The sequence below is a fragment of the Emydura macquarii genome, unplaced genomic scaffold, assembly GCF_026122565.2.
Source record: "Emydura macquarii macquarii isolate MOO-44397 ecotype Brisbane River unplaced genomic scaffold, CSIRO-AGI_Emac_v2 contig_2768, whole genome shotgun sequence".
Classification (NCBI taxonomy): Eukaryota; Metazoa; Chordata; order Testudines; family Chelidae; genus Emydura; species Emydura macquarii.
The window spans coordinates 12,637,976-12,664,370 of NW_027132905.1; the positions used below are offsets into that span (position 1 = coordinate 12,637,976).

A 26,395-nucleotide genomic window follows, 5' to 3' on the forward strand; every position below is an offset into this window, starting at 1 on the left:
AAATGGAACGCCCTTCAGTCACTTTCCCCCTCTTCAGTCTCCCCACCCACACACTCTTCATTGGCCATAGTCCAATTAAACTCAGTAATGTGCAGGGATGACTTGAAGACATCCAGGAACAGTTCCGAGAACTCATTAGATTTTATTCAGAAAATACCACCAATTTGATATCCGGCAGCAGCCCTCTCTCAATCCATGCATGTGTCTGAGCCAAATTAAATTGATGCAACTAAGGAGCGAATCAATGGTGTGGGAACAGAACATTGACTGCATATTCCCATTGAGATGAAAAAACAAATAAAAAAAAATCCTCAGCCCCTTGTATGAGCTCTGGACCCATCTCCCTCTCATAATAAGAAGAACTTACTTGTGGAAGGGACTTGTAGGGAATGTAAGTCTTGCTTTGGTTGCGTTGTTCCTGCACCTGCTGTTACACGTCCTTCACCTCTTAAGTTATTTCCTTGTGATGAAGCCCAAGCTGCTGGAGAATCCACAGATGTTTCTGCCACCAAACATGTCATCTGCATGCTGTGTGCTGTTTGTCTTTTATTCTTTAAGACTGATTCTTGCCATCTGTAACCTGCCACAAATACTTACATCAGCCGGAGGTAGACCCCACCATCTTACTTTACTCCTCCCATTCCTCTACATCATAATCTAGTGTTGGCTTTTGATATTGAGAAAAGAGTTAGCAACATTGTAGGCATTACGGACATTTTGACCACCAGCAATACTATGCTTGCTGATACCACTGCTTCATTGCTACTGTTAGGTCTGCAACCATTGCCACTAAGCCATTCATAAAAAGCTCTGAGCTTTCACCAGGATAGTCCCAAGTGCTAAAGCAGAAACAGTTTAGACTTCAACAAACATCTGTGAGGGAACAAATGCTTCCTTAGAACTACTGCTCTCAATCAGGGAAAATACCTTAGATGATAGCTGTAGATGCCTTTTTTTTTTTTTTTTCCACCAATGGAAAATACCGGTGGGTGTCACTTTGCACAGAGCTGCAATGTTGTAATCCTTTGAGCCATAATTTCCTTTCCTTTGAAATACATCAATTGGCAGCCACTTGGTGAAGAGAGGGGAAGTTATCTAGCTTACGAGTGACCTGAGTGAGTCAGAAAAATGCATTAACTTAAGATAACATAATGTACCAGCAGAACCATGTCTGTCAACATAAATAATACCCTTGTTGCCAGCTCATGGCCCTGAATACTTAGGTTAGTACATTTTTCAATGCGCTCTACTATGTGCATGATGTTAAACTTTAGTGTACTCCACCAGCTGCCCCATCTCCAAGGCATCTGGTCGCATGTCAGGTCTTAGCAATATTCTTGCAGAGATCAACAAGCAGAATAGAGATGGTGTCTCTCTGAGTTTTCACCATTCTTTGCTTAATACAGGTTTGTCTGTAGGTAGAGAAACAAACATGTTCTTTAATTGAATCTCCATGACAATAAATATGGCTTGAATGTATTGCCTGGGAAGTGGAAGTTGTAAAACTAGAATTACATTTTGTGAACTAAATAATGGGGCAGAAATAATTTGTGAAGTTTGTCCGACCTCAAACTCTACTGCCTTTCCCTATCTTTATCTAATACTGATTTCAAGTCAGCACAGCAGATAAATATTTACCACTCCGGTGTGCTTACTCTGCAGTGAAGCCTGACAAACCATTACCCTGTGTTAAATTACATCTGGTCATGCCATGTGGTATACAGTATCCAGGCAACCCATTCATAATCTAATTTAACTCAAAGCATGGATTTATTCCCCCTGCCACCACCCTTCTTTTCTGAAAGTGAATGTAGAGCTAATGCAAGGAATTGGATTGACAGCCCTGGAGAACTAAGTCCTCTGTCCAACTGCAAGACACATGGAGCACAGATACCAACAATTCCACATAATATCCCAACATACCCACCCCCTGACCTAGGAGAACCATCTCTAAACACATGGGGCAATTCATTCATTTTGTCCTTTCAGTTTTTTCCCCTCTGTTCTGAGAATGTCAAGTTTGCCCGTTAGCTTACCATTGGGTAGGTTCAGAGCACCAGCTCATTTCAGAGAACCCACTGAATTTTCATCGCATGGCTGAATTTTGGTCACTACTGATGTGGGTTGGAGCAAAATTACTGACCTAGAGGAATAAGGCTCCATTGTCTATAGTCACTTCACTGGTCTGTCCAACCTTCATTTCCCCTAATGGTCCGGTAAGGTGTATATTAGCAATTTAATGTTATCTTTTAAAATTGGAAAAGCAAAAATGTGGTTGCCCAGAAGTCAGTTCATACCCCAGTATGCAGTGGGACACAAATTAATAAGTTGTTTAGAGCATTTCTACACTATCTACCATTTACTGGGCCTGAAAGGAACTACAGGTTAAGAGAAAAATACAGCAAATACACTAAAAGATCTGGGTGCACAGGGACAGAACTAAAAGTTCCTAAATAAAAGCATCTGTAACCAAGATCAATATTAAATGTACCTTGGGATGAGAATGTCCCCTCTTTGGAGGTTATGGTATTATTTTCTAGTGCAGAATATGATGAAGAGGTTATAATTTATACTAAATGAGCATATAAATAAAGTATGTGAAACTCAAGGATGTAAAAGATGACTCACACATTTGTAGCATAGCTTCTGTAACCTAGAGTTGTAAAGAATTCTCTGGTTGTGAAAGAGTCCCCATGTTATGGAACAGGGCTTCATGTGGCATCCTAATTTGTCCAAGAAAGGAACAAAAGCTGCTCGGTTACAAAATTGTAATTCAGAGTTTGAGCTTTAAAAGATTCTAATAATGAATAGGTTCCTGCAGGCTGTGGCATTGGACTTTTAGTCAATACCATTGCCTTTACACACTTGCAAATTCAGTCAAGTTGCTTCAAATAAGAGACATTGCAACACAAGCCAGTTCAACAGTTTGTACTGTAGGATCATGTGCTTGTAAAGCCATTAATAATTCAGTCTGTAATAATTAACATAACCATGTAAAGTCACCTAGCAGTAATAATGCAATGACAGAGCAATTTATTAGATTGATGTATTACATGACAATGGTAATGAGTAATGAGCGGAGCTTATTTTGTAAGACTTAGATCAATGTTGTGGTGGCTTTTATAAATGGACCAAGTTTTGCTAAACTAAAAAAAATCATTAAAAATGCTTTGAAACATTTCAAGTGCTTTCAGAACTGTTTGGACTTAAAATAGCTGAATCATAGCTGCTGTACGTGGGTCCAAAATCCAGATCGGAATACTGTGAACACAGATGTCTGAACATTTATAAATACAGATATTACTGGAGCTTAGAACATTCAGAGAACATAAGAATGGGTCAGACCAATGGTCCATCTAGCCCAATATCCTGTCTTCCAGCAGTGGCCAATGCCAGATGCTTCAAAGGAAATGAATAGAACAAGGCAATCATCAAGTGATCCTCATTCCCTGTTGTTCTTTCACAACATCTGGCAGTCAGAGGCCTAGGGACACTCAGAACATGGTGTTGTATCCCTGACCATTGTGGCTAATAGCCATTGATGAATTTATCTTCCATGAATTTATCTAATTTTTTTTAATCGGTTATGGTTGGGATTAAGGTTAGGATTAGCATTCATTAAACTCTTGATAAGGGACTGGGGAAAAATAAAATCTGAATTAATTATTTTTAAAAATCTTGGAAATATTTTGATACATCACAATGATTGTGCGTATTCAAGCATGTGCTGTGAAACTTCTTAACGTAGTATGTGAGATGCCACATTTAGTCAGATGCTTTGCTTAACTGGAGGAACGTGACGTTTGTGTGCATAGTTCAAAATTCCCCTTCCCCATTTGTTTGAGTAAGAAAGAATAGCAATGAGGCAAGCTAGTGATATGAGCTATGCTCCATGTGTGCGAGGAGATAGTGAAAGAGGGGAGAGGATACCATTCAGTATATGAGAAGGGAGACGGTGTCAAAGACACCTGTGGGAGAGGGAAGATAGAGGAATAAATCATGCTCTACTTGTGGGGGAGATGGTAATAAGGACTGAGAATAGTATTCAAGATAACCCTGTATGAGAGAATGAGGTGTGTAGGAAACTCGTGTCTGTCCGTGGTGCGTTGGTGTCAAGGGGATGAGTGACTGGAACCCTGTGGTGAAGAGGTGAGTCTTAATTCTGATTGCTTAGCCATACGTATTTCCCAGTGAGACGTGAAAAATTTCTGAGCAGAACTTAATAATTTTCTCCTTTCTGCAGTAATTATGTGTCCAGTTCTCCCCTTCCCCTCCTTTGTGTGGATTAGGAGGGGAACAGGAATGCATCTCGTTCCCTACACATTGCCTTGTTCTTGCTGTGAACCCTGTTGACTTCTAAAGGGCATAGAGAATGTTGGCTGATTCTCCTACAAGTTTACACAGTTGTGAATATCAGTGTCTGTGTTGCGAAGTACGTGATTCTGTCTCTCTCTTGCCTTGTGACTGAAGTGGGAAGGAGAGGGGAAGTGAGTGCACTGGAATTTCATGGCACTTTCCTGGTTTCTGTGTGCCTTTTAAATATAGGAAGAAATTTATTTTGGGTGGCAGTTGGAAGGAGATCTCCCTGAAGCTGGGAGAGGGAAAATGGAGAGAGAGAAAGAACATTCACACGAGGGATCTGCTTATCAAATTGAGCATTTCCAGGCTCAAAATGTAATAATATTTTATCCCTTGCTTCTCTGTGTTTGAGTTCTAAGGTAGTATTGTCTTCCTTTTCTGTGGGGAGAAACATTTATTGTTGTTGTTTCACATTAAAACCTGAAACGTATCCACTTTATGAACCATTATACTCTTCGCCATTAGTTGGCTTTGCTCAATGAAACCCTTGTGGTGGATAGAGTGCCTCCTAGTTGTAGAATCAGTAGCATATGTTTGTCCCCTTTTCCACACTCTGTGCTACTTGGTAAGGGACCTCAAATATTACATTTCAGTTTATTATTTTAGTAACTTGAGCCTTTCCATGGTGCAGTCCAAAAGCCTTGGTAACTCCCATAGCACTATAGTATTTATATTTATAGAGGCAAGTTCTCAGACATACAGAACTGTGATTAAAATACTCATTGCTTCCTGACACCGGGGGAAGTTCAGGGTAAATTTTTCAAAGGCATCTGTGTGACTTTCAATAGGATTTGTCTCCTAAATCACTTACACACTCTTGAAAATTTTCTTCTAACTCAAGTTTTCAGCAAAAAATGTTGTCAGAGGCCTTTCTTCTGCTTGGTGTCCTGGAAAGGTAGAAGATGAACACGCATCGGGGAGACACTTCTTGGCTACTTGAAGAAGAATAGAGTTGGTCACACTCTAATTCACAGCTCTCGTTGTGCAATCCAGAATTGCATAGTGCTCACCATCCTGACTTGTGGCATCTTCCTGAGATGAGAGAGGAACAGGAGAAAAGAGGAAGCATGGTTATGTAAAGGCTTAAATTAAAACCCAGTGATACTCCTGACTGAAATCTTCAAATCAGGAAGCTCTTGAGGCCATAAAGAACAATTAAGAGGGGGGTAATAGGGTGGTAGAATTTTCACATACAAAATGTAATCTGAGCAATTCAAGCACATCAATCAACAACATCAGAATTTGTGGGAGACATCAGGTGGAATTACTTTGATCTAGGCCTTAACAGAGGCGTAGGTAAAAGCATGTTAGTAATAATATTCCTGTAGACAAATGTGTCCGATAACAGCAAATACTAGTTGTGTGTATAAAAGGGCCTAGATATCTGTTTACCTATCATTAGAAAGTCTAAGATAATTAATAGCCTCACTTTTTAATCACTTGGCTGTCCTTTTTGTATTCCATTTCTGAATCATCACTTTGTGACTTTAGCTAATAATCTTTTGTTAGGTGTAAATATGTTTTCACACTCTTATACCAACAAGGCCAGCAGTCAGACAATAGGTAGCTTTATGGACTGATTGCCTGCTATGTGAGTTCAAGCTCCCAATGACTGGTTTAGGGAATTAATCAATGTGATGCTATTATCCACACTTTTCCAGAGCACACATTCCTGGTTATAGTTGTTACTCAAGCTCAACTGGCTGTGTGTATGAATGTACTTCCAAGTTGTCTGTATGTATAGTACTGTTTTAGATCACATTTATGCAATTAAATGTACAATTTAATAGACACAGTAACAGTAGATGGCTGTAAGAACATGGACCATAGTTTTTCAAAAGAGGCTAGCAATTTTGGGTGCTTCTATTTTGCGTTGTGGAACTGGAGACACTTTAAGAGGGCCTGATTTTTTCCCCCTAAAATGATGAAAATCAGACCCCTTTATACTGTCACAAATTGGACACTTAAAAAGGGAAGCATCTGGAATCACTAGCCATTTCAGATAATCTTGACCCCTGAACTGTTTTTAAGCTGCATTGCTGTAGCTGAGTGGTCTTCTGGTTTGGATTTTTTTATTTTGGCATTTTGTTTGTTCTTATGTATATAGATAACATTATATCATAAATATACTTGGATCTATATATTCTGTCTAGGTATAGATTTAGATATTTGGACTAATGTGCTTAATAAAGAATAATAATAAATTAATAATAAATAATAAATAAATTTGGTGCTTAATAAATAATACATCCTAATCACTATAAAAATTTATTTTCTATTAGTTTCTAATTAGCATGTTACTTTTAAAGTGGTAGGGCTTCTCTCAATGGAGCTGCCCAGCCCATCGTGTTACGGGACAGGCCCATGGAGTTTGGTGGAAACACGGCCTGCAGCATGCAGGGCTGGTAGCAAGGGCAGTTGTGAGACACTCCAGATGTAGTGTCATGATATGTGTACCAGGAGGAAAGAGCAAGTTGTATAGGAATAGCCAGTGGTGAAATTCTCTGTATGTATCAGAGCTAAGGAGGATCTGAAAGCTTATACGAGAGGAGAAATCGAACCAGCATTAGATGGAAGGAGATGAAGTATGGGATTCAATAAGTTACCTGTGATATATATCATAAGTAGCAATCATTAATAAATATTGGTCTTAATTTGAATCCTAGAGAAACATCCCTATTTAAACAGGCTCTCCAGTTTGGTGAAGAATACTGCATGTATGCATTTGTATGTATCTATGTGTACTTTCCCCTCCGGTGATAACAGCAAATTCTGTACTTTTCATGTTGTTTTGATTGGATTGGAAGAGCATTGACCACAGGTGAAGACAAAAGCTTAAACAGGACGGAAGGACTTGAAATCATGGGTCGCTCGTTTAGTTGAGACTAGCACATGTCAAAGGTCCAACTACTTATTTTTAGGAGAATTTGAAACATTCATGATTCAAACTATTTTCCTGGGAGTAGGCTGTGGTTTACAGCGTTAAGCCACTTTGGATTTAGCATCCAGAAAAGGGCTAAACTTGGGTTTTCCTGGTTATCAGTCAACTTACTGAGGCTGAAGTTACACTCGTAACATTCCAGTTAAGTCTGTACTTTTCCACATGGCTGAGCATGGAAGGAGCTCATCAGGAGTTTTATGAATGTAAACAGTTGTCAAATGTGTGCCAAATGTGAAGAGGGGATTATTCTGATTGTTTCTATTACCTACTCTTTCCCCTTCCTTACAGCGTTGCTAATAATCACAAACAGAATCTAATGACCGTTGCTAATCTGGGTGTGGTATTTGGACCAACGCTGCTTCGACCTCAAGAAGAAACTGTTGCAGCGATTATGGACATCAAGTTTCAGAATATTGTGGTTGAGATTTTAATAGAAAACCATGAAAAGGTAATGTTTTTCCCTTACTTCTGAAATTTTAAATAAGCTTATAATAAAGAATTTGTCTCCATTACAAACCCCAATACACATTCTTAAATAAACGATCTTCTCTAGATGATCAGCACACAGCATTGCAAGAGAGAAAATCACTCCTCTTAGCTAAAGGAAAATAGCAAAGGCCATTATCCAAAACTAAGCTGGCTCATAGCTGCCCTTAGTACCTTGTCTCCAGAAGGGGTAGACACTTGTGTGTTTGTAGAGCACCTTGCGCAGTGGGGCCCTGGTTCATGACTAGGGCTCCTAGGAGCTACAGTAAAATACAAATAATAAATAACAACAACATTGGGATTCCATTTCCTTTCAGATGCTAAAGCATTTTATTTCAAACTTGAATTTCCCATGAGAGAATCATACTTCCAGTTAAATTCAAGGGTGAAATCCTGGCCCCATTGAGGTCAGTGGTAAAACTTCCATGATTGTCGATGGGTATATCTACGTAGCAAAGAAAAACCCACGGGAGACCTGGACCAGCTGACTTGCGCTCATGGGGCTCAGGCTGTGAAGGGCTGTTTCGTTGCTGTGTAGGCTTCTGGTCTGGAGCTGGAGCCTGAGCTCTGGGATTCTCCCACCCTGCAGGGTCCTAGAGTCTCCAGCCTGAGCCCGGAAGTCTACGCAGCAGTGAAACAGTCCCGCAGCCTGAGCCCCGCAATCTTGAGTCAGCTGGCATGGGCTTGCTGTGGATTTTTCTTTGCTGTGTAAACATACTCAATGGGGCTATGATTTTTTTTGGGGGGTAGAAATAAATAGAGTTGAGGAATTCAGTAATGGCATTGAGGAAACGTAGGAAAGGGAATGGTAGCTCCCAATTGCGCTTTACTTGAGCTGAAATCACATAATCAGCAATTCCAGTAGCTTTTATTTTTATGGTTATCTTGGCTTGAACCCACTTCATTGTCACTTTTGAAAAGTCCCCTTTTATTATCTTTTAATTTTGGGCAAATAATGTTGCTAGTTTCAAGAGGCCAAGTGATTAGTACACTAGTCTGAGAGTTAGGAGCCTGTGTTATCAATTCCCTGCTCTGCCCAGACTTACTGTGTGACCATGGGCAAGTCACTTAGCCTCTCTGGGTCTGTCAGTTTCCTATCTATAAAATGGGAATAATAGCACTTTCCTACTTCACAGGGATGTTGTGCGTATAAATATGTTAAAAGATTGTGAGATGGATGGCCAACAGCAATTCTAAAGCAAGCACATTTTCAAATACATTTAAGAAGTGGTTTTTTCTCAGGGTTTTGGTTGGTTGGGTCTGCTGGACTATTGAAATGAAGAAGAGAGACCAACCTTTCCTGTGCTGTACCCCAGACTTTGGTCTCTGGCATATGTCATTTTAGCATGCTTTGGCCTGGGCCAGATTGCTTATAATGTACTTTTGAAAACAAAGCATATATGCCCTTAGTAGTAGCCTAAACTAGTGAGCTAGTCAGAATATCACTTTTCCATTCACTGTCAGTTGAGTGTCTGAAAAAGGAAGTTCCTACATTCAGATGTGGGAAGCTGATGGAGGTTGGTAGTGATGTTCCATTAAATGTGAAAACAACGTGGTAAGTAAGGAATGGGGAAAGCAGTGGCAACTCTGAATTCTCAGAGAAATTACTCTCATATGGCATGTAAACACCTTTGCATTTATTCAACACAAGGGAGCTATTTTATTTTTGTTTCCTTTTTACTTGGAACAGAATAGCAATGATTGCTTAATTATGAAATTGCCTGAGCTGAGGAGAGAGCATTGTGAATAGCAGGTAAATAACCCTACAGACCTGTGTATTGCTCAGCAGCATCCGCCACTGCCACACAGTGCAAGGTTCAGCAGTACCTAGCAGAACAAGCACAGAGGGTCTCATTATATTTCATGCAGTCATCTCTAATTTTTTTAAATATTACTAATAAATCAAAAATGGTGTAATATTTACAGCCATTCCCTGCCCCCTTGCAGGGAAGAGCTTTGACATCTGTGTCACAAGCAGTGGGGATAGTGTTATGAAGCCTTTTTTCGTCCCTTTCTTGGTCACGATATATTAAACCCTCCCATGAAACCCTCAGTGGAACATCCTTTTAGAAACTGATTGATACTGTCTGAACTAGGTCTCTCACTATGCCAGCTGAATGTTCCATCGGCTGGCACTCTTTGAGGAATTCATGACAGATTTCAGATGACTGAATGACTCTTTCGAGACTGGAATTCTGATCTCTGGTTAGCAATTAGACTTATTTTGTGTCCTAGGATTCAAGAGTGCTGAAATTAGCAGATTGCCATCACTTATTCAAAAAAACAATTTATGGCAACAACACGCATGTCTGAGATGTGAGTCAGTTATGTCCATCCAGCAGCAACTAATTCTGCTGGTGCTTGTCGTCTGTCATTTGGCAATCGGGATGTGTTGCTCTTAGAGCAGCCTGGTCCAATTCACAGTGAGATGACACCATTTGAAACTATCCTCTGTATTTGTGGAGTGCACATCACAATAGTATCTAACTGCTAATGGACTTTCCTGTCCATTCTTTCACCTTGCCCCCCACAAAAAGAAAAATCCCTCATCTCTGTCACAATTCATGGCAACTGCACTTGTAGTGGTCCCAGAAAGGCACCCATTCTCAGGCTTCCAACTCCCCAGCCGTTGTCTTTCTTGGGTGGAAACCCACGTCTCGCTCCCTTCTGACAATCTCAACCGCTGAAGGGCTCACCCTTGCTTTGTTTTGCGGCTGCCCTTTGACTCTCTTGGGGAAAAGGAGCACTGAGAAGGCATTTTCTTACTGTTGATGTGGCACCTCCTCCACTCCCTCTTCTGCATGGTCTTAAGAGCTGATGGTAACTGGTAACCACACTGAAGGCTTACTTTAGGGGGTCAGTTCCTCAAGTGGGTGAGAAAGAGGAAAGGGAAGGCAATATCTAAGAATAGTCATAACTGTCTTTTTGCGCAAAACGTTGGCAGATCATGAAGCTGAGCCCAGTAGGCTGATAATTTATTTGCTATGCTTGTTAAACACAGGTATAATATGCTGGATAACTCCACTGGGCCCTAAATGTTCAGAAAAAATTTGATGCCTCATGCAGCACATCTTTCAGCTGTGAAACTATCTCCATTTGTAGGCTTTAGAATCATAATGTGAAGTGTTGGGATTTTTTTGGGGGGGGATGTTATTTGGCAGATTTGCATTTCATTAGTAGTATTGATCTTTCCCGACATAATTAATGACAGCTGATCTCTAAAACTGCCAATTGAAATGCTTATTTGTGAGGATTTTGAAGTGTTAAACCTCAAATTGACACTCTTTGAAAATGATTCACATTTGTGTTACTAATATAAGTGGAATACTAAATGACTACAGATCACTGTCACAATTTAGCATGGATTCACTGCAAATTATCCTCTCGAGAAAGAAGATAGTAGCACTGGGGAGGACGGGATGGGACTTTTTAAAATTTAGTATCCTTGTCAAGTAATTTACTCTTTAAAGTTGTCACCTTACACTATATTTCTTAATATTAATAGATGTGAGCTGATAAAGCCTTCCCAAGGGAGATACTTAGATGACTAGCAGTATACAAGTACATTGCATGTTTACTGCAGTTTCTTTATATTGATGTACACTGGTGACTCACATGTGGAGTGATTTAAATCACCAAGTGAAAAAGCCTTGATTTAAATGGCCCATCAGAGCATTTCATAAGGCCTATGGCCTGCTTCAACACAAAGTACTAACGGCCGATTCTTTAATGTTTTGTCATCATGTTTACATCATCTTAGTTTACACAAGTGTGTAAATAGGTTGTTTCTATGTACAGTATTGTCTATCTAAATACATACAAAACAAGCTGAACTTAAAATATAAATCAATACGGGAGACTTTAAATTTTATTAAAATATGTAGAATCTGTCTGGCCCACACAAGGTTGTGCTTGGGTCTGTGGCTTCCTGTGTAATAAGGTTGGGCACCACTGATTTAAATAATCAATTTTAGTCAACTTTTTCATTTGTATTTCTGTTATTTTCTAAAGAAAGGTGCATTCTCCCTGGCTGATACAACCATTAAAACATGTTGATTTACAACTAACTAGAGTCTTAACAGGGACGAGGCGGGTGAGGTAATATCTTTTATTGGACCAACTTCTGTTGGTGAGAGAGACGGTGGTCCACTAAAAGATATTACTTCACCCACCTTGTCTCTCTAATATCCTAAGACTGACATGGCTACAACTGCACTGCATAGAGTCTTTACACTAGATTTGGTACACATCTTTTTGCTACTTTGCAGGGTACCCTCTAATAAGCAATTATATAGCTTAATATTTTCAGATTCTTATTAATTGCCCATTTTTAGAAAATGGTGAATGCTATATTGCTTATTTACTCTATGATTAACTTTTTGCTCATGATTTCTGTCAAGCTGCATTAGGATGAACAACGAGAGTTCTGTAGCACTTTAAAGACTAACAAATTTAATTTCAGTAGGCATAAGCTTTCGTGGGTTGCACCCCACTTCTTCAGATGCAGTTGGTAGAAATACTTATATTATTTTATATATATAAAACACGGCTACCCCTCTGGAACTGCTTTAGGATGGTAATTGGAATTTTAATAAAACCCACAAAACAGCATATTACATTTATTTGTATTAAACAAAACAATCTTAAAGGTTTTGGATACATAAACTTCTCTTATTAAAACTTCTCTTATTATTATTCACATTGTTTCAACCAAATGACTTATTAAACTGAAGGATTAATTGTAGGCAATGAATTAAACTGATTCTTTCAAGTCAGTGTGGGAAAATTTTCAAATATGCTTCTGTAAAAAGTGACTGGAGTTTAAATTCCTACTCACTAAGTCTCTTGAAAATGAGGAGTCTCCAGAGTTACTTAGGCTGACCTTCAAACTTTCAAAACTAGTAGGTCTTATCCTGCCTTCTCCCCCTCATTTTTATTGATAATCTGGAGGAGAAAGATGAGTTTTCATGTTTTTTTCAACTCCCAACTGATTTTCCAGCTTTTATGGAATTAGTTTAAATGAAGAAAATATTCTTTATTTAAATTATATATTTTTTATTTAAATATTTTAAGAAATTATAATAAGGTTAGGTCTTTTTTTTAAATTCAGATTTCATTTTAAACAGGTTTATTTTTAAAAAGGAAACCTTAATATAATTTAAATAACAAAATAAAAAAATCCAATTTAAAATAAAAGAAAAACATTGGCTTTTATCTACCCAACATGCACTGATTATGATGCAGTACATTCAGTAGGAAAATGTAATTGATTTGAACAGTTCCAGGCAATTGACAAATGTCTGGCATTACATTATATTTCCCCCTAGTAAGTGGAGTGCCTATCCTACTAATATTATTTTAATCATTTTGTCACAAAAAAAAATTATTGATGACATCTTTCAATTTGAATAACCACTAGCATGTTGTTTACGCTGTTGCTTCAGGAGGCTTGTCATATTGCTTGAACAAATTGTGAAGTATTTAGTAAGAGTCAATCAGTCAGCCTCTTCTTTTCACCTGCAGGTAGCTGCTATAACTTGCCTGTATTCTACTCATTGTTTGGCTCATGTTTCAGAGGTAATTTAGCTATATGGAAAATAATCTGACTGCCTCCATAAATGTAACAGGAAGAGAAGTGTAAGAGATACAGTAGCATCATTTCAGAGACTTCACTGAGTAGCCTGAATTTGTCTCCTTACCACCAGTAAATTTCAGATGAATCTATATTTATTCCAGTGCACGAGGCTCTTCTGAGGCATCTAAGGCTCAATGTGCAGTTTTCAAATCTCTTTCTCGACATCAGCAAAGACATAGGAACTTGAAGTTTCGCAGAATGATTGGTAAATTGCATTTTGCTGTGGATTGCCAGAGTCTCCAGTGCAGGCCATTAAACACTATGTAATCAGAAAAGTTAAATTATTTCTGAGGATTTAATAAGTTTCCAACTCTTGCTTCCAAATTGTTGATGGTGTCATCAATAATGCTAATGAACTGTGACTCTGATTTCAAAACTGCAAAGACCCATTCTCCTTGAAGGTCTCTGTTTATCAAGTCATCACACACTTTGGGTTTGTCTTTATGATTGTAGCTGTCACTGAGAGCTGCTGTGCTTTGAACAACTTCCCAAATGTTCTATGGTTATCAAATCCCTGGCTCCTAAAAGACTCAAGTGACCTGGATTAACATCTGCTTATATTTCATGAGCATAGTATAGTTGGGTCAAGACAGTAAAGTTCATTGTGAAGCTGTAGATTGCTTTATAAATTAGATGAATTCAAGATCTTCTGATTTTGGTACCTGCTTCTCTAGGTGAAAGGAAAACTCTAGAACTGTTCTCTGCCTCACCTTATTACTCCTGTAAATTTTTTCTGTTTGCCACTTACTGTTGCAGACACAGGTCAAAGTTAAATCCCAGATTTAAGAAGACATTTGTCAAGCCAGGTCAGATAACTAGTTTAAATTAAAGCGATCATATTGGATTAGGTTTGGAGAAAAACACTGTAAAATACAGTAGTTTTTTTATTATTGTTTTGCTTTTAAAAGTAGTTGCTTAAAAATCGAAGAACAGTTTAAAAAAAAAAAACCCCTCTTTTCAAACAACAATTTACTGAAAATGTGTTAGGATGTATGTGTGGTATTTTTCACAGTAGCAACCATTACATTACACTGTTCACAGGCCCAAGCATTTATTTTTTGAGGGAGTATAAAAACTGAAAAAGAAATTGATAAGCTGTAAATGACTAGCCTCTTTTGATTGTCCACCCTTGAGGGAAACATACCCGTAAAACACAAATAAGTGAATTCATTTTTTTTAATTTTGACATTTAATAGACCGATACTGTTAGTAACTCAGAAAAGGATTTTTTTTGTTAAAAATAAAAATATATATATATATAACCTGATAGTGCCCTTTAGAAGGTTGGTTCTTTAAGTCTTACCATCTGGCAATCTACACTTTGTTCATCCAATAAGAATGGCCATACTGGGTCAGACCAATGGTCCATCTAGCCCAGTATCCTGTCTTCCAACAGTGGCCAATGATAGTGCTTCAGAGGGAATGAACAGAACAGGTAATCATCAAGTGATCCGTCCCATCGGCCATTGTCAGCTCTGGCAGACAGCAATCCCTGCCTGTCCTGACTAATAGCCATTGATAGACCTGTCCTCCATGAATTTATTCAGTTCTTTTTTGAACCCCATTATAGTCTTGGCCTTCAGAACATCCTCTGGCAATATGCCCTCCTCTGACCCTACCTAACTTTGTTGTTGTTTTGTTTTTACAGTGATTTGTTTTTCAATGAAACACTTAGACTATATTGTAAGCAAATTGTCCTTTGTAAGCAAAACAGTCCAAGGCACCTGCTCAGGCGAGGCAGAATGACTGCGTATTGCATGGGTATCTGGGGCTTGGTTAGGCTTTCCTAAAAATCTTAGCTGATGCCCACTAAATGTGCGCAGGAGAGGCTTTAGTTAACTCTACCCAACAAGCTAGGTAAGCATCTTCTAATGCTTTTAGAAGAAGGCTTATTTTGTTGTCCTTCTGAAGCCTGTCTAAGGCCTTCTGGTGAGGATTATGTCCATACAATCTTTCAAACGTCTGTTGTTGTTTTTTTCCCCCCCTGTACCCTTGTTCTGAAAAGCTAGTTAGAATTTGTTTATAATGGGAAGGGGTCATTTTCACACTCCGTGACTTAACAGCCAACAGGATTTTTGTTCAAACCTTAACAAAAATAATTCCCTTGAGCAAAGAGGCCTCAAATCCTGTACTCTGATCTGCATGAGGGGGCCCTTGGAATGGAGTCTGTTGAAATGAATTGGGCCCTGCACACAGGGTGGTGTCCTACTGCCTGGATCTGTTGCAGGATCGGGGCTTGAGTATGGAAAATGATTAATGATTTGGGAAGTTAACGATGTGTGAAAACAAATCATTCCTCAGTCTTAACCACAGTTGGTGAATAGCACCTTTTATAATTAAGGGTGAGTGTTTGATGACCAAAAACGTGGCTGTCAGAGCTTATACGTCACCCCAGCTGCTAAGCAAGACTTCACCATGGATTTTATAAGTCTGCATGCATGCATGCTCACAGTCCCCTCTGTATTAGCAGTGCTGGAACCCTGGATTGTAGTTAGCTCTTGTGTAAAACTTGCTATCTCAGACAGTTTTAATGTCACACCAGTGTGCTATTTTAAGACTTTTATTACATGAACAAAAGATACGTTTTGGTATGTACGGTAACTGAGGCAAAATTATCTGTTGGCTAGAGCAGAAGCCTAGGAGTTTGGACCCTTGTGTTCTGTTACCAACTGTCACTGAATTGGATAAGGCAGCCTATGTCTTCCCTACACAGTCGGCAGTCACAAGACAAGTTAATCCATGATAGCCTAACCTGCATTAGCTTGAGTACATTCCTGTGCTGTAATGCCCTTGTCTGCAATATAGCTATCTGGGCATGTACCCCAAAATTCATTGTGCCATGATGCTCTGTGCTCATGTTCGCTAGGTACTGTGGGGGATGACGTGTTTGCTTACTCTGGGAATTGTGGGGAGAAATGGGCGACTCCTGCAAAATTCATTTCCTGGAAGGATCCGTGGTGCTGTTACGTGCCAAAAGTACAGAACTGGGACAGACAGCCGCTGCTTTTTTGGAGACAATGTTCCTTTTTCGTGCCAGACCCAATGTTCCTCAGAGCGTTTAAATCAACTTTTAGGTGTGACTCTGGCATCCAGTCCTCTCTACAAGGAAACCCTGTTTCCACTGTGAAAGAGATTGTCCAATGCTCAATAAAACCTCCATCTTTTAATTTCCCTTCATAATTAATGGAGTCTGGTCATGACTGAGGAGGCAGCCAACTACCAAGTGTAAAGTACCCATCCTGAGAGCACCACCCAGATGTGAAATTAAATAGGAATCACATAATGTGCTGTATGCCTTAGCTGCCTCAGTTTCCCCAATCTTGGCTGGGATCTTAGCCTCAGCAACACTCAGTTGTGCCTCAGTTTCACCAGAAAGAGAAGGCAGTTGGTTCACCTCTCTGGAGATTTGGTAGGTTTCCTTCCACCTGCCCCCACAGAGTCATCTGCATGAAGCAGCCATTCCTGTTTAAGCCCGCCTTGCTGAGACAGACTTTTGTTGTGGGGGTGCTTCCCATACCATCATCCCCTGAAGTGGGAGCTCTCTCTCTATGGGCCTTAGCCCTGTCACTACATTCCCTCTCTGAACTGGATCAAAGATGTTTGAACAGTAGCATTCTGCCTGCTGCTGTGGCTTCACTGTTGTTGGTACCAGATTAAAGATATTTTTGGTATGTCTACACCCGCTGCAATCAAACCTCCCAATTGCAGTGTAGATATACCCAAAGAGACAGAGTGGTAGAGCTGTGATTAAAATTTGCAATCCTGGCGGCTGTTCCTTTGCTCTCACCGTTAAACTGCCTCTGTCTATGTTAATTGGAGCCTTTCTGTGTGAGTAATACAACACAAGTTTATTAGTTGGAGAATAGATTTTGAGCGAGTGCTAAATTTAAAACTTTTACATAAGGATTAATCTCAGCTTTGGCAAATGGAGTCCCCTGCTTGAATCCAGCAGCAGGGATGTCTCCACATTTTCTGTGGCGTTTTCTGACTGTCAAAAATGTAAACATGGAGTAAATTATTTATTTATGTTCCAGTCCTTTGTTTTTTCAAGGCCTGAAGAGGAGACTGGAAACAACCATCAGCACTTTCTTAAATTCAGCTATTTATTGATTTCTCTCTTGTCCAATGTCAGCAACTACTTCTATCTTCAGTGCTCTGTGATGTTCAAAGGGGACATAGATAGTGGATTTCAATATCCGTGCTACTGTGCCAATGGTTTCTTCCTCTGTCGCCTATTATATCTCAATAGCCTTGGAATTTGAAAGAACAGCCTTAGTAAAGCTCTCCTCCTTGCTCGCTCCAGTCTTTAGAATTTGCAATACCTATTTCAGTTTCTTTAAGCAAACAAGACAGAATCAGTGTTCCCAAAATGCAAACACAAACGAATGAGAAATCATGTAATCCGTACTGCAGAAAACTGAGTTTCTTTTTTCAGCAAGATTTGGTATCACACTGTCACTACTGAATGTCGTGTCAGCCAGTCATGGCTGTGCTGAGTAAATTAAGCACACAGAACCACATGATCCATCTGTGATCATTAATAGCAGCTCAACATGCTATTATCCTGCTGTTACCAAGGGCTGCAGATTGTCTATAAAATGACTGTCTTGATCCGCTAAAATGAGGGCTTTTGCAGGGCCGTCAACACTTTAATCTTTGGAGTTAGTACACGAAGGAAAATACGGGGGGGAACTGTTAATAAAAGAAGCTTATAATATAGCAGCCAGACCAGTGGGGAGGATATATACTCAACCTTGTGCAATTGAAGTCCCATCAGTGAATGGAGTGTAGGCTACAAAACCAGATACAGTCCACTCTGTAAATAAGTACTTAGAAATCTGCAAGGGATGGAGTAGGTGGAAAGGAAACAATAATAAAGTTGATATAGCATCTGAAAATGTGTAGCCTCTTTTCTTCAGAGTGATCTCCAGTTCTGCAAAATTGCATTGCTAAATTTATGAGCACAAGACTCCATGATTATATCACCTATTGTGCGAACATTAGGATCAATTAAAATTTTAACTGTAAAGCAAAATTCTGCTAGATTATCGTGGATGAGATGCTACAAACCTATAGGTGTAAATTAAATTGCTTTATAATGGGTTCCAGCAAAATTAAAACCACATGGTCTCCTAAGTTGAGCCTTATTTAGTCAGAAGTTACATACATATGTACTTTAAAGTGTATGACTGATTTTTGTTGTTGTTTTCGTCAGAAATTAATTTTCAACTCTGTGTGTGAAACAATCACATATAATCCAATTAGTAAATAATTTATTTTTTAGTACAACTTCTATGCAGAGTTGTATTGATGAGAGATCTAAATACAAGAGCAGAAGAAAGGAAGTTAAACATTTGTTCTGATTAAGGAATTATTGTATGGGCAAGGCTAGCCAAAATCCCTAATGGAACAGAATTGAGTACTGTCATCTTGTAGCGCATCTCTTTTCTCCTGGGTCAGGTGACCTAGAATACAAGAAACTGGGAGCTTTGGTGGGTCCTACTTGAAGTGTCACAAACTTCCTTTTTCGTATGACAAGTTATACCAGTGTTGCAATAATTTTTTCTCATTGGATTGAACGGGTCTGAATCTTAGAAGTCTTAGGTGGTCCATTCCCCAGTGCTTGGGTTCTGTACCTGATGAGTTAGTCACAAGAAGGAAAGGATGTGTGTCAGATACCCAGAGCAGCCATTGGTTGTTGGTCACTCTTAGGGAGCGAGAGTAGTACGTGAAATGGCTCAAGCTACTTCTGAGGGCATTTATGGTGAATGGGAGCTATCTCACCCAAACAAGCAAGGCTTGGCACTCCTTCAACCGATACACAAAGCAAAACTGTGTGAGTTAGATATGTAGATCTTGAAAAGGAGCATTAAAATAGGAATACACAATCTGTCTAGCAGCTTGTCCAACTACTTATGTTCAAATGCAGCTTTTTATTTATCAGGGCCCTCATCACTGGTCCTGAATATGAAAAGAATTTTTTTGCAAAGTTAGTAATTGCCACTTCCTGTTCCTTTACACAGTATGTAGCCTAGAATATAGAAGCTCTGCTTGAGCAGTGAGTATCTATAGATAGGAAATTTGGTTGATGTGCTATCAGTTATGTGATGCAGAGGACTTGATTATCCACACAGGTAAGCTGCTATTGGTTGGTTTTCTCTGGAAAAAGTTGCAGTAGAAAACAGAGATCAGCTTTTTTAAAGAGCCAAGTCCATGCCATCCCCAGAATGAAGTGTATAACACTTCAGCAGGTTGTGTTAAATTATCAGATCACCTGCATTTCCATGGACACAGAGTGCAACAATCACCTTGGCACTTATGTAGCTAAAGTATTAGTACTGGTCAAGACTTCTGAAGAATTATACTGACCAAGCAAGATCTTCAACCAGGCCTACTTACTACTGGTTGCCCAGTTATATTAGAACAATTTAAATACCACTTCTTAAAGGATTCTAAGCACTAACGTTTACCAGCTTTTTGATATCTTCAGGAGATATGTTACATTAAAATAGCTGATTTAAGGCTTCTGTGCTTTTGCATTTGTAAATTAATGTGGAGGTTTTTTTGTCACATAAAACAATAAAGCAAAAAATTTCTAGCAGCTATTCATACTAGCTGGCAGCCAGAATTTTTTAGCTTTTATACAGGGGATCGGATGCATCTGAAAGCACTATTATGGTTGTGTTCTGGCCGAGTACCTTGCATTCATGGAGCATTGGGGAGTGAGATGTTTTTGAAATACCATTTTCTTGTGGCAAACTACAGTCCTAGTATTGGGCAGCCTTACTTCCCGGCTGCTGTCTTTGAAATGTTAGGGTCCAGATAGCTAGAGCAGAAAAAGGTATCAAAGTGTGTGTTTAATGCATTCTTGCTAGGGGAGCCCTTGAAAGAATAGTCGTGGCGGAATGCTGTTTGAACCCTGGATTGAAGAAAAGAAACAAATAGCACTGTTTCAGTTTATATCATTTAAAAATTCCATACCCTTTAGGAAAAATTTGATAGCTCAGTTTTCAGACAGCTGTCCCTGGGAATTACAAAGAAATTCACAAGCTGGTTGACTTCACTAGACCCTGTGAACTGCCAGCCTATGGGAAGCAGCTGCACAGCATGCAGATTTAAATATACAGATATCTATGTATTTTTACTGTCTGTATGTCAACTTTCGCCACCAGCTACTAAACATAAGCCGCCTTCTAAGTGGGAAGGGTATGAGACTATGAGAATTACTCATGTTTTACTAATTAACAAAGAAGCGTTGGTGAGGAGCTTTGGTGAAGAGGGGAGTGGAATTTAACATAACACTCTCTGTGCCCTAAAAAGGTGAATTGTCAAACAGTTGATTTTCAAAGGCTGTTTTTTCATTATTGTTAGCCTGTGCTAATAACTGAGTTCCCTTCCATCCCTGTTTCATAGCAACACTTGACCTTTCTTTTAAAAAACAAAAAAACTCATCAAACCCCCATTCTTTTATTTATAGATATTTAACACTGTACCGGAGACGCTACAGCCAAACTCGCAGCTGCTGCTTTCTCGTAAGAAGAGTACTGATTCAAAGCCTCCTTCCTGCAGTGAGAGACCCTTAACACTCTTCCACACGGCACAGTCCAATGAAAAGCGTAAGTATGTCAATCCTAGATGCAGTGAGTTGTGTTACAATGCTATACTCTTATCTACTCAGAAGGTTTCTTATCATGACTGATGGGGCTCTGTTCTCACACCACAGGTATGATTCTCACTCATTAACCTCAATCAGAGTGATGCATATCCTATAGCATGAGAGGGTCACAGGCTCCTAAAACATCTTATTAATAGAGAGAGCTCAAGATTGTGTAGCCTCCAAGCACTTTACCCAAGGGACTTGAAATTAGACTGCATAAAAATAGCAGTGTAAAAAGTTGATATCCCTTCCCTATCACATTCAGTTGTACACTCTCTCATTTTTCATGTCTTCCATAACCCTCCATAATGTCCTCTATTGGCTACTTGGGATGTATTCGTTAACATGGAGCAGAACATCTGCAGCAAGGACAATCGCCAAATTCATCCTTCAGAGAGATGTTTTTGGACATCAGTAGATCTTTTTTCTTTAAAAGAGACAGAAATTTCAGCCATCAGGTTTTACATCCCATCTAGGAATATGTCCCACTTCAGATTAAAAATGTCCTAGACAATTAATCTATTACTATTACATATTTGACTCTATCATCCAAGGATCTGAAAGTCCGTTCACTTTGACACTCAGTCAGGTAGATAAATATTTACACCAACTTGAACATTTTTGGCCTTTCTGCCTCAGTTTTCAAGTGTCCATGAGTTTGGAGAGCCTGCCTCTTTTTTTGGATGGCCAAATGACTTTTAGAAATGCTGAGCATCTATTACTGGTCAGTGTGAGCACCTCAGAAAATAAAGCACAGCTTCCAAGTTGGGCATCCAAAATCTGAGGCCACTTATGGAAATTTTGACCTAAATGATTAGCTCAATGTTCCCTAAAGAGGTGACAGGAAACACTAGAGTAGAGTCCAGGAGTCTGAATCAGTCTATTAGATAGCACCTCCTTCCCTACATTAAAGGAGGACTTCTGTTTCTTCTAGGGTGGTATTTTCCCACGTTTCTTCCTGATCCATCTGCAATTTCCTGCCACTGACCCTTTATTCTATCACCACCCACCCTCAGAGATTCCACCTCATGGCAGCCCTTCCTTCACCTAAATGAGGGATGGCTGCAGATCCCTTTGGAGTTTGTCATCTCTGTTGCACGTGTCATTTGAAAAACGATTGAAGATTCCCCCTCTTCCTTCTCCTGGGACTAAGGCACTCTACCTTTCTCAGCCCAGAGAATAGGAGGCTTGAGTCCAGGTACATGAACTCAAGCCTAGCTGAATTTCCCCAACCTGTGTAGCACCAGATCACCTAAGTGCTGGCAAGCTTTCCTCAGTGCATCTGAGGAAAGAGGGTGGGCATAAACTGCCTTTCTGTGCCTTTGATCCTGAGGCTGTCTGCAAGCCAAATGTCCTCCATGTAATTTAGCCTAAGGGCTGATCGCTCCACTGGCACAAATGATCCCATAGGGACAGTTCTATGATTTCTGGCCAGCAGAAACCCAAAATGTTCCAATTACACCAATCTCCTGGCCTCACATGACCCCAGGTGCCCAAGGTGGGAGGGAAAGAGTACATAATTATGCTGACTTTATGCCACATGAGGTTGCCCCTGTGCCAAGAGAGCCCAAATGCTACTTTTGGATAGCGTTTTGGCTGCTTTGCCGTACTCGTGGCTAAGGATCTGGCCCATAAGCCTTAAAGGAACAGAGCTGCTAGAAGAATGTTTGTTTTATTTGAAATCAGGCTGTGTGCTGCCAGTTTCTGCAGCATGAGCAGCCATGTTGCATTGCATTAGCATTCCTGGTTCTAAAGAACCGTTGAACAAGGTGAAGATGGGTTGAGACCTCCCTCCCGCCCCCCTCAACTTTTTAAGTGTCTGTTAAAAATGTTAGACTGATAGTCTTCTGTTCATAGAACAGATTCAACTCACCCAAAATGTCAGAGCTTTGACTTGGAAGGGTCACCTCTATATGGTGATTCTGCCGCCATGGCTCATTCAGACCACTCAACTCAACTCTCACTTCCACCAGCACATCTAACACTGGTAACCTCTGTGGATTTTTTTTTATGTGGTTAATCATCTTTTGGAAAATGGGCTGAAAGCACTGAACAGCCTGTCATTTTCTGGTATCCACACTTCAAAACAGATGTTGAAAAAAGTGGAGATGGTTCAGAGAAGAGCACCAAAAATGATTGGAATACTGGAAGACATGCCTTACACTGAGATACTTAAGGAATTCAATCGATTTAGCTCATCAAAAAGAAGAGAGGAGATAAAGTGATCATGGCCTATAAATAAGATCTTTAAATCTAGAGATAAAGGTGTAATAAGAACGAATGGCTGGAAATTGAAGCTAAGCAACTTCAAAACAGAAATGAGATGCAAATGTTTAACATTGAGGTCAGTTTAATCATTGGAACAATGTAAAGGGTGTAGTGAATTTTCTGTCACATTAAACATTTAAATCGAATTCAGATGTATGTCTAAAATATATGCTCTAATTCAACCACAAGTATTGCGCTTAATTCAGGATTTAGAGGGTGAATCTCTTTGGCCTGTGTTATTCAGATTAGATTATTATAATGGTCTCTTCTGGCCTTAAAATCTATGAATCTGTGAACCTGTGCTTGCTACTGACCTTGGCTGCATTTGAAGCGGAGGTAGAGTACATGCATTTAAAGTAAGTGAAACTTGTTTCAGTATCACATTTCATTCCTTAAATTTTTCCCCACTTCATAGATAATGTTCTAGCATCCTATTCTTTTATTTTGTTGTAGTAAGGCACTTTTATCATCATTTGAGTGCCGTTTGTGGATAACCTGTATCATAGCATCCCAATTATCATCCAACAGTCATTGCACTGATGTCTACAAAGCAGAAATTTACTGGAAGCATGACCAGAAGAAGCTGGAGATTTAGGGGAGACTCAGCTGACTGTTTGTTTGCAATGCTTTATCATCATAGATTGCAAAGGATTCTAGCTAAAACTGTGTGAAATCAGGCTTGGTGAAGCATACTGTTCAGATTGATGCATTATTGGCTCTTGGAGAGAAAAAAGTGTGAAATGAGACTGGCTGATGAGTTTTATCTGAAGCGGGTTTTTTCAAGAGGCAGACGATTGCAGAAAACACAAGACTCAACCCTCCATTACATGTAGTCTACATTTCAGTATTTTTTCATTGCCAAGAGGGTATTTTATGTGGGACCTTGAAAAGGGAACTTGTGTATTTGATTTATTAATAAAAGCTTTATTATCTGGGGGAGCTGGAACAAAATCTTAGCTGCTCAATACAAGTGCATGTTGTTATAACCCCTGGGCATGCCATGACTAAGACACTGCACAGTTTAGTATCCAGAAATACAGAAGTTGAAATTTCCCAGGTATGACCCTCCAAGTGCCCTCTGAATCAGACAGGCACTTATAAGGTGACTTTTCAGCTTCTGCATAACAGAAATGAATTTATTCTAGGGTATTTATTATTTCATTTTTGTATATATATGGCCAAGTAAACTATCACAAAGAAGAAACCTTAACTTACAATGTTTAAAAGAAATTATTCAAAATAGAGTTCGGGCCATTAAAAAAGGGGGAAAGAATTAAAAAAACAAACAAACAAACAAACAAAAAAAACACAACACCAAAAACATGTTCTCTCCCAACCTCCTTAGATGAAATATCTTCCACTTTCCTTGCTGGGAATGATTTCAATTTTACTAGTAGCCCCTTTTAAAATTATCCAAGCGGTTGACACAGATTTGTTAGGTTCCTTATTTTCACAGTTTAGCCTCGGGCAGAAAGTGCTTGGAAAAACAAGATGCATGATGGAGATGATGATCTGCTAACTAGAAATCTACACTCCTCACTGGCTGCCATTATATCAGTTCAGTTAGGTCTAGGTACAGAATATAATGGAATATAGGCCTTTCCAGATCTACATTGTGGGCAGGTTACATTAAAAAAAAAAAAATCCTAGATAAAATAATGCTACAATCTGGTGTGACTTTGGCCAGCCTGTTTTTAAATCTTTAAATAGGACTAATTTTCCCCTTAATTTACTCCCGGTTCAGTGCTTTCCTAATGTCACTGGGATGGAACAGTCAAACCAGTTTCTCACTTCTGTCTCCTCTTCTCCCTTCTGTGGATGACCCCTTTCATTACAAAGAGTTTCCCCCACAGCCAGCATGACTGAAGTCCAGAAACCTCTTGCAATCACATCATTACTTTATCTCTTGTAAAGTATGTCTATGAGCTGGAGGTGTGATTCCCAGCTCGAGGAGACATATTCACATGAATGGTCATCGAGCTAGCGTGTGAAAAATAGTGCAGTCACGGCAGCACAAATGGGAGGGGGCTAGCCACTCTGAATGTGTCCCCCTTGGAGAAGTTAGGTAAGTACTCAGGGCAGTTTACCCTTACTGCCACTCCTGCTGCTGCAACTATGTTCTATTTTTAGTGCACTCTTTCAATGAGAGCTCGCACAAATATGTCTACTCGAGTTGGAATCCCACCCCCCATTCAACATTTAGACATACCCTTAATGGGAACTAATGGTGATGAAAACAAAGCAATGGCATGGTGAGATATGACTTCTTGGTACGGTTAAACTACTGTGACAGATCCAGACCTTTGTTTCTCTGATGCAGTGCACCCTTGAATTTTGTAAAGGCCTAGAGGGGAAATTAGTTTTGCTTTTGATTATTTTATTAATTTATTTTTATTTATGAAGAGACTATTGAAGAACAACATTGCCATGCCTGTTTTCTGGAAGCTGCTACCTCTGTCAGCCTTCGTTTGGTGTGTTGTGGTTTTGGTGTCTATTGCAGCTGCAGTTCAGATTGATATCCTCCGCCCGCCCTACCCCCGCAGCCTCATCATTACATTAAACTAAATAGGAGGGACAAACAGCACCGACTCAACCGAAATAAGTGGAAGCAATTCTGTAATTGGAAAGTCACAAAAAGCACCTCTAATGCTAAAAGTTGCTGGTTGTTTAGCTTTACTTGGAGGAAATGCTTTGGAACGGTATCTAACTGTAAGAATTTTTTAAAGAAGTAAATGTGGCTTCAATTGTTATCAAGTCCCAAGTACTAGACTTCAAAGTACCTTCATTAGGTCATAGCTTCATATCAATGAATATGCACTCAATGGGGCTGTACTCTGGCTGAACTTTATGGGATCCTTTTACAACCAATCTGAGAATATGATACTGGTAAGGTATGATTGAACTACAACTTCAGCTTCAAAATGATTACCTGCTGCTGGACTTGGGCAATAAAATATAGGTCAATAAATATCCTTAAATTTGGCACTCTATAGTAATCACGCTTGTTTATGAGCTTTTTCAAACCTGGTTTAGAGAGAGTATGGCCTTC

The 26,395-nt window shown here is 39.5% G+C and overlaps 1 protein-coding gene across 2 annotated transcripts in view; it reads left to right on the forward strand.

Annotated features, from left to right (window-relative positions):
* Nucleotides 1-26,395, forward strand: part of ARHGAP26 (Rho GTPase activating protein 26) — a 306,079-nt gene that overhangs the window by 212,284 nt on the left and 67,400 nt on the right. For both annotated transcript variants that reach the window (XM_067567247.1, XM_067567246.1), the window contains exons 18-19: nt 7,589-7,748; nt 20,899-21,037. In XM_067567247.1, coding sequence (XP_067423348.1) covers nt 7,589-7,748; nt 20,899-21,037 — 299 coding nt within the window. The remainder of the gene's footprint in view (nt 1-7,588; nt 7,749-20,898; nt 21,038-26,395) is intronic.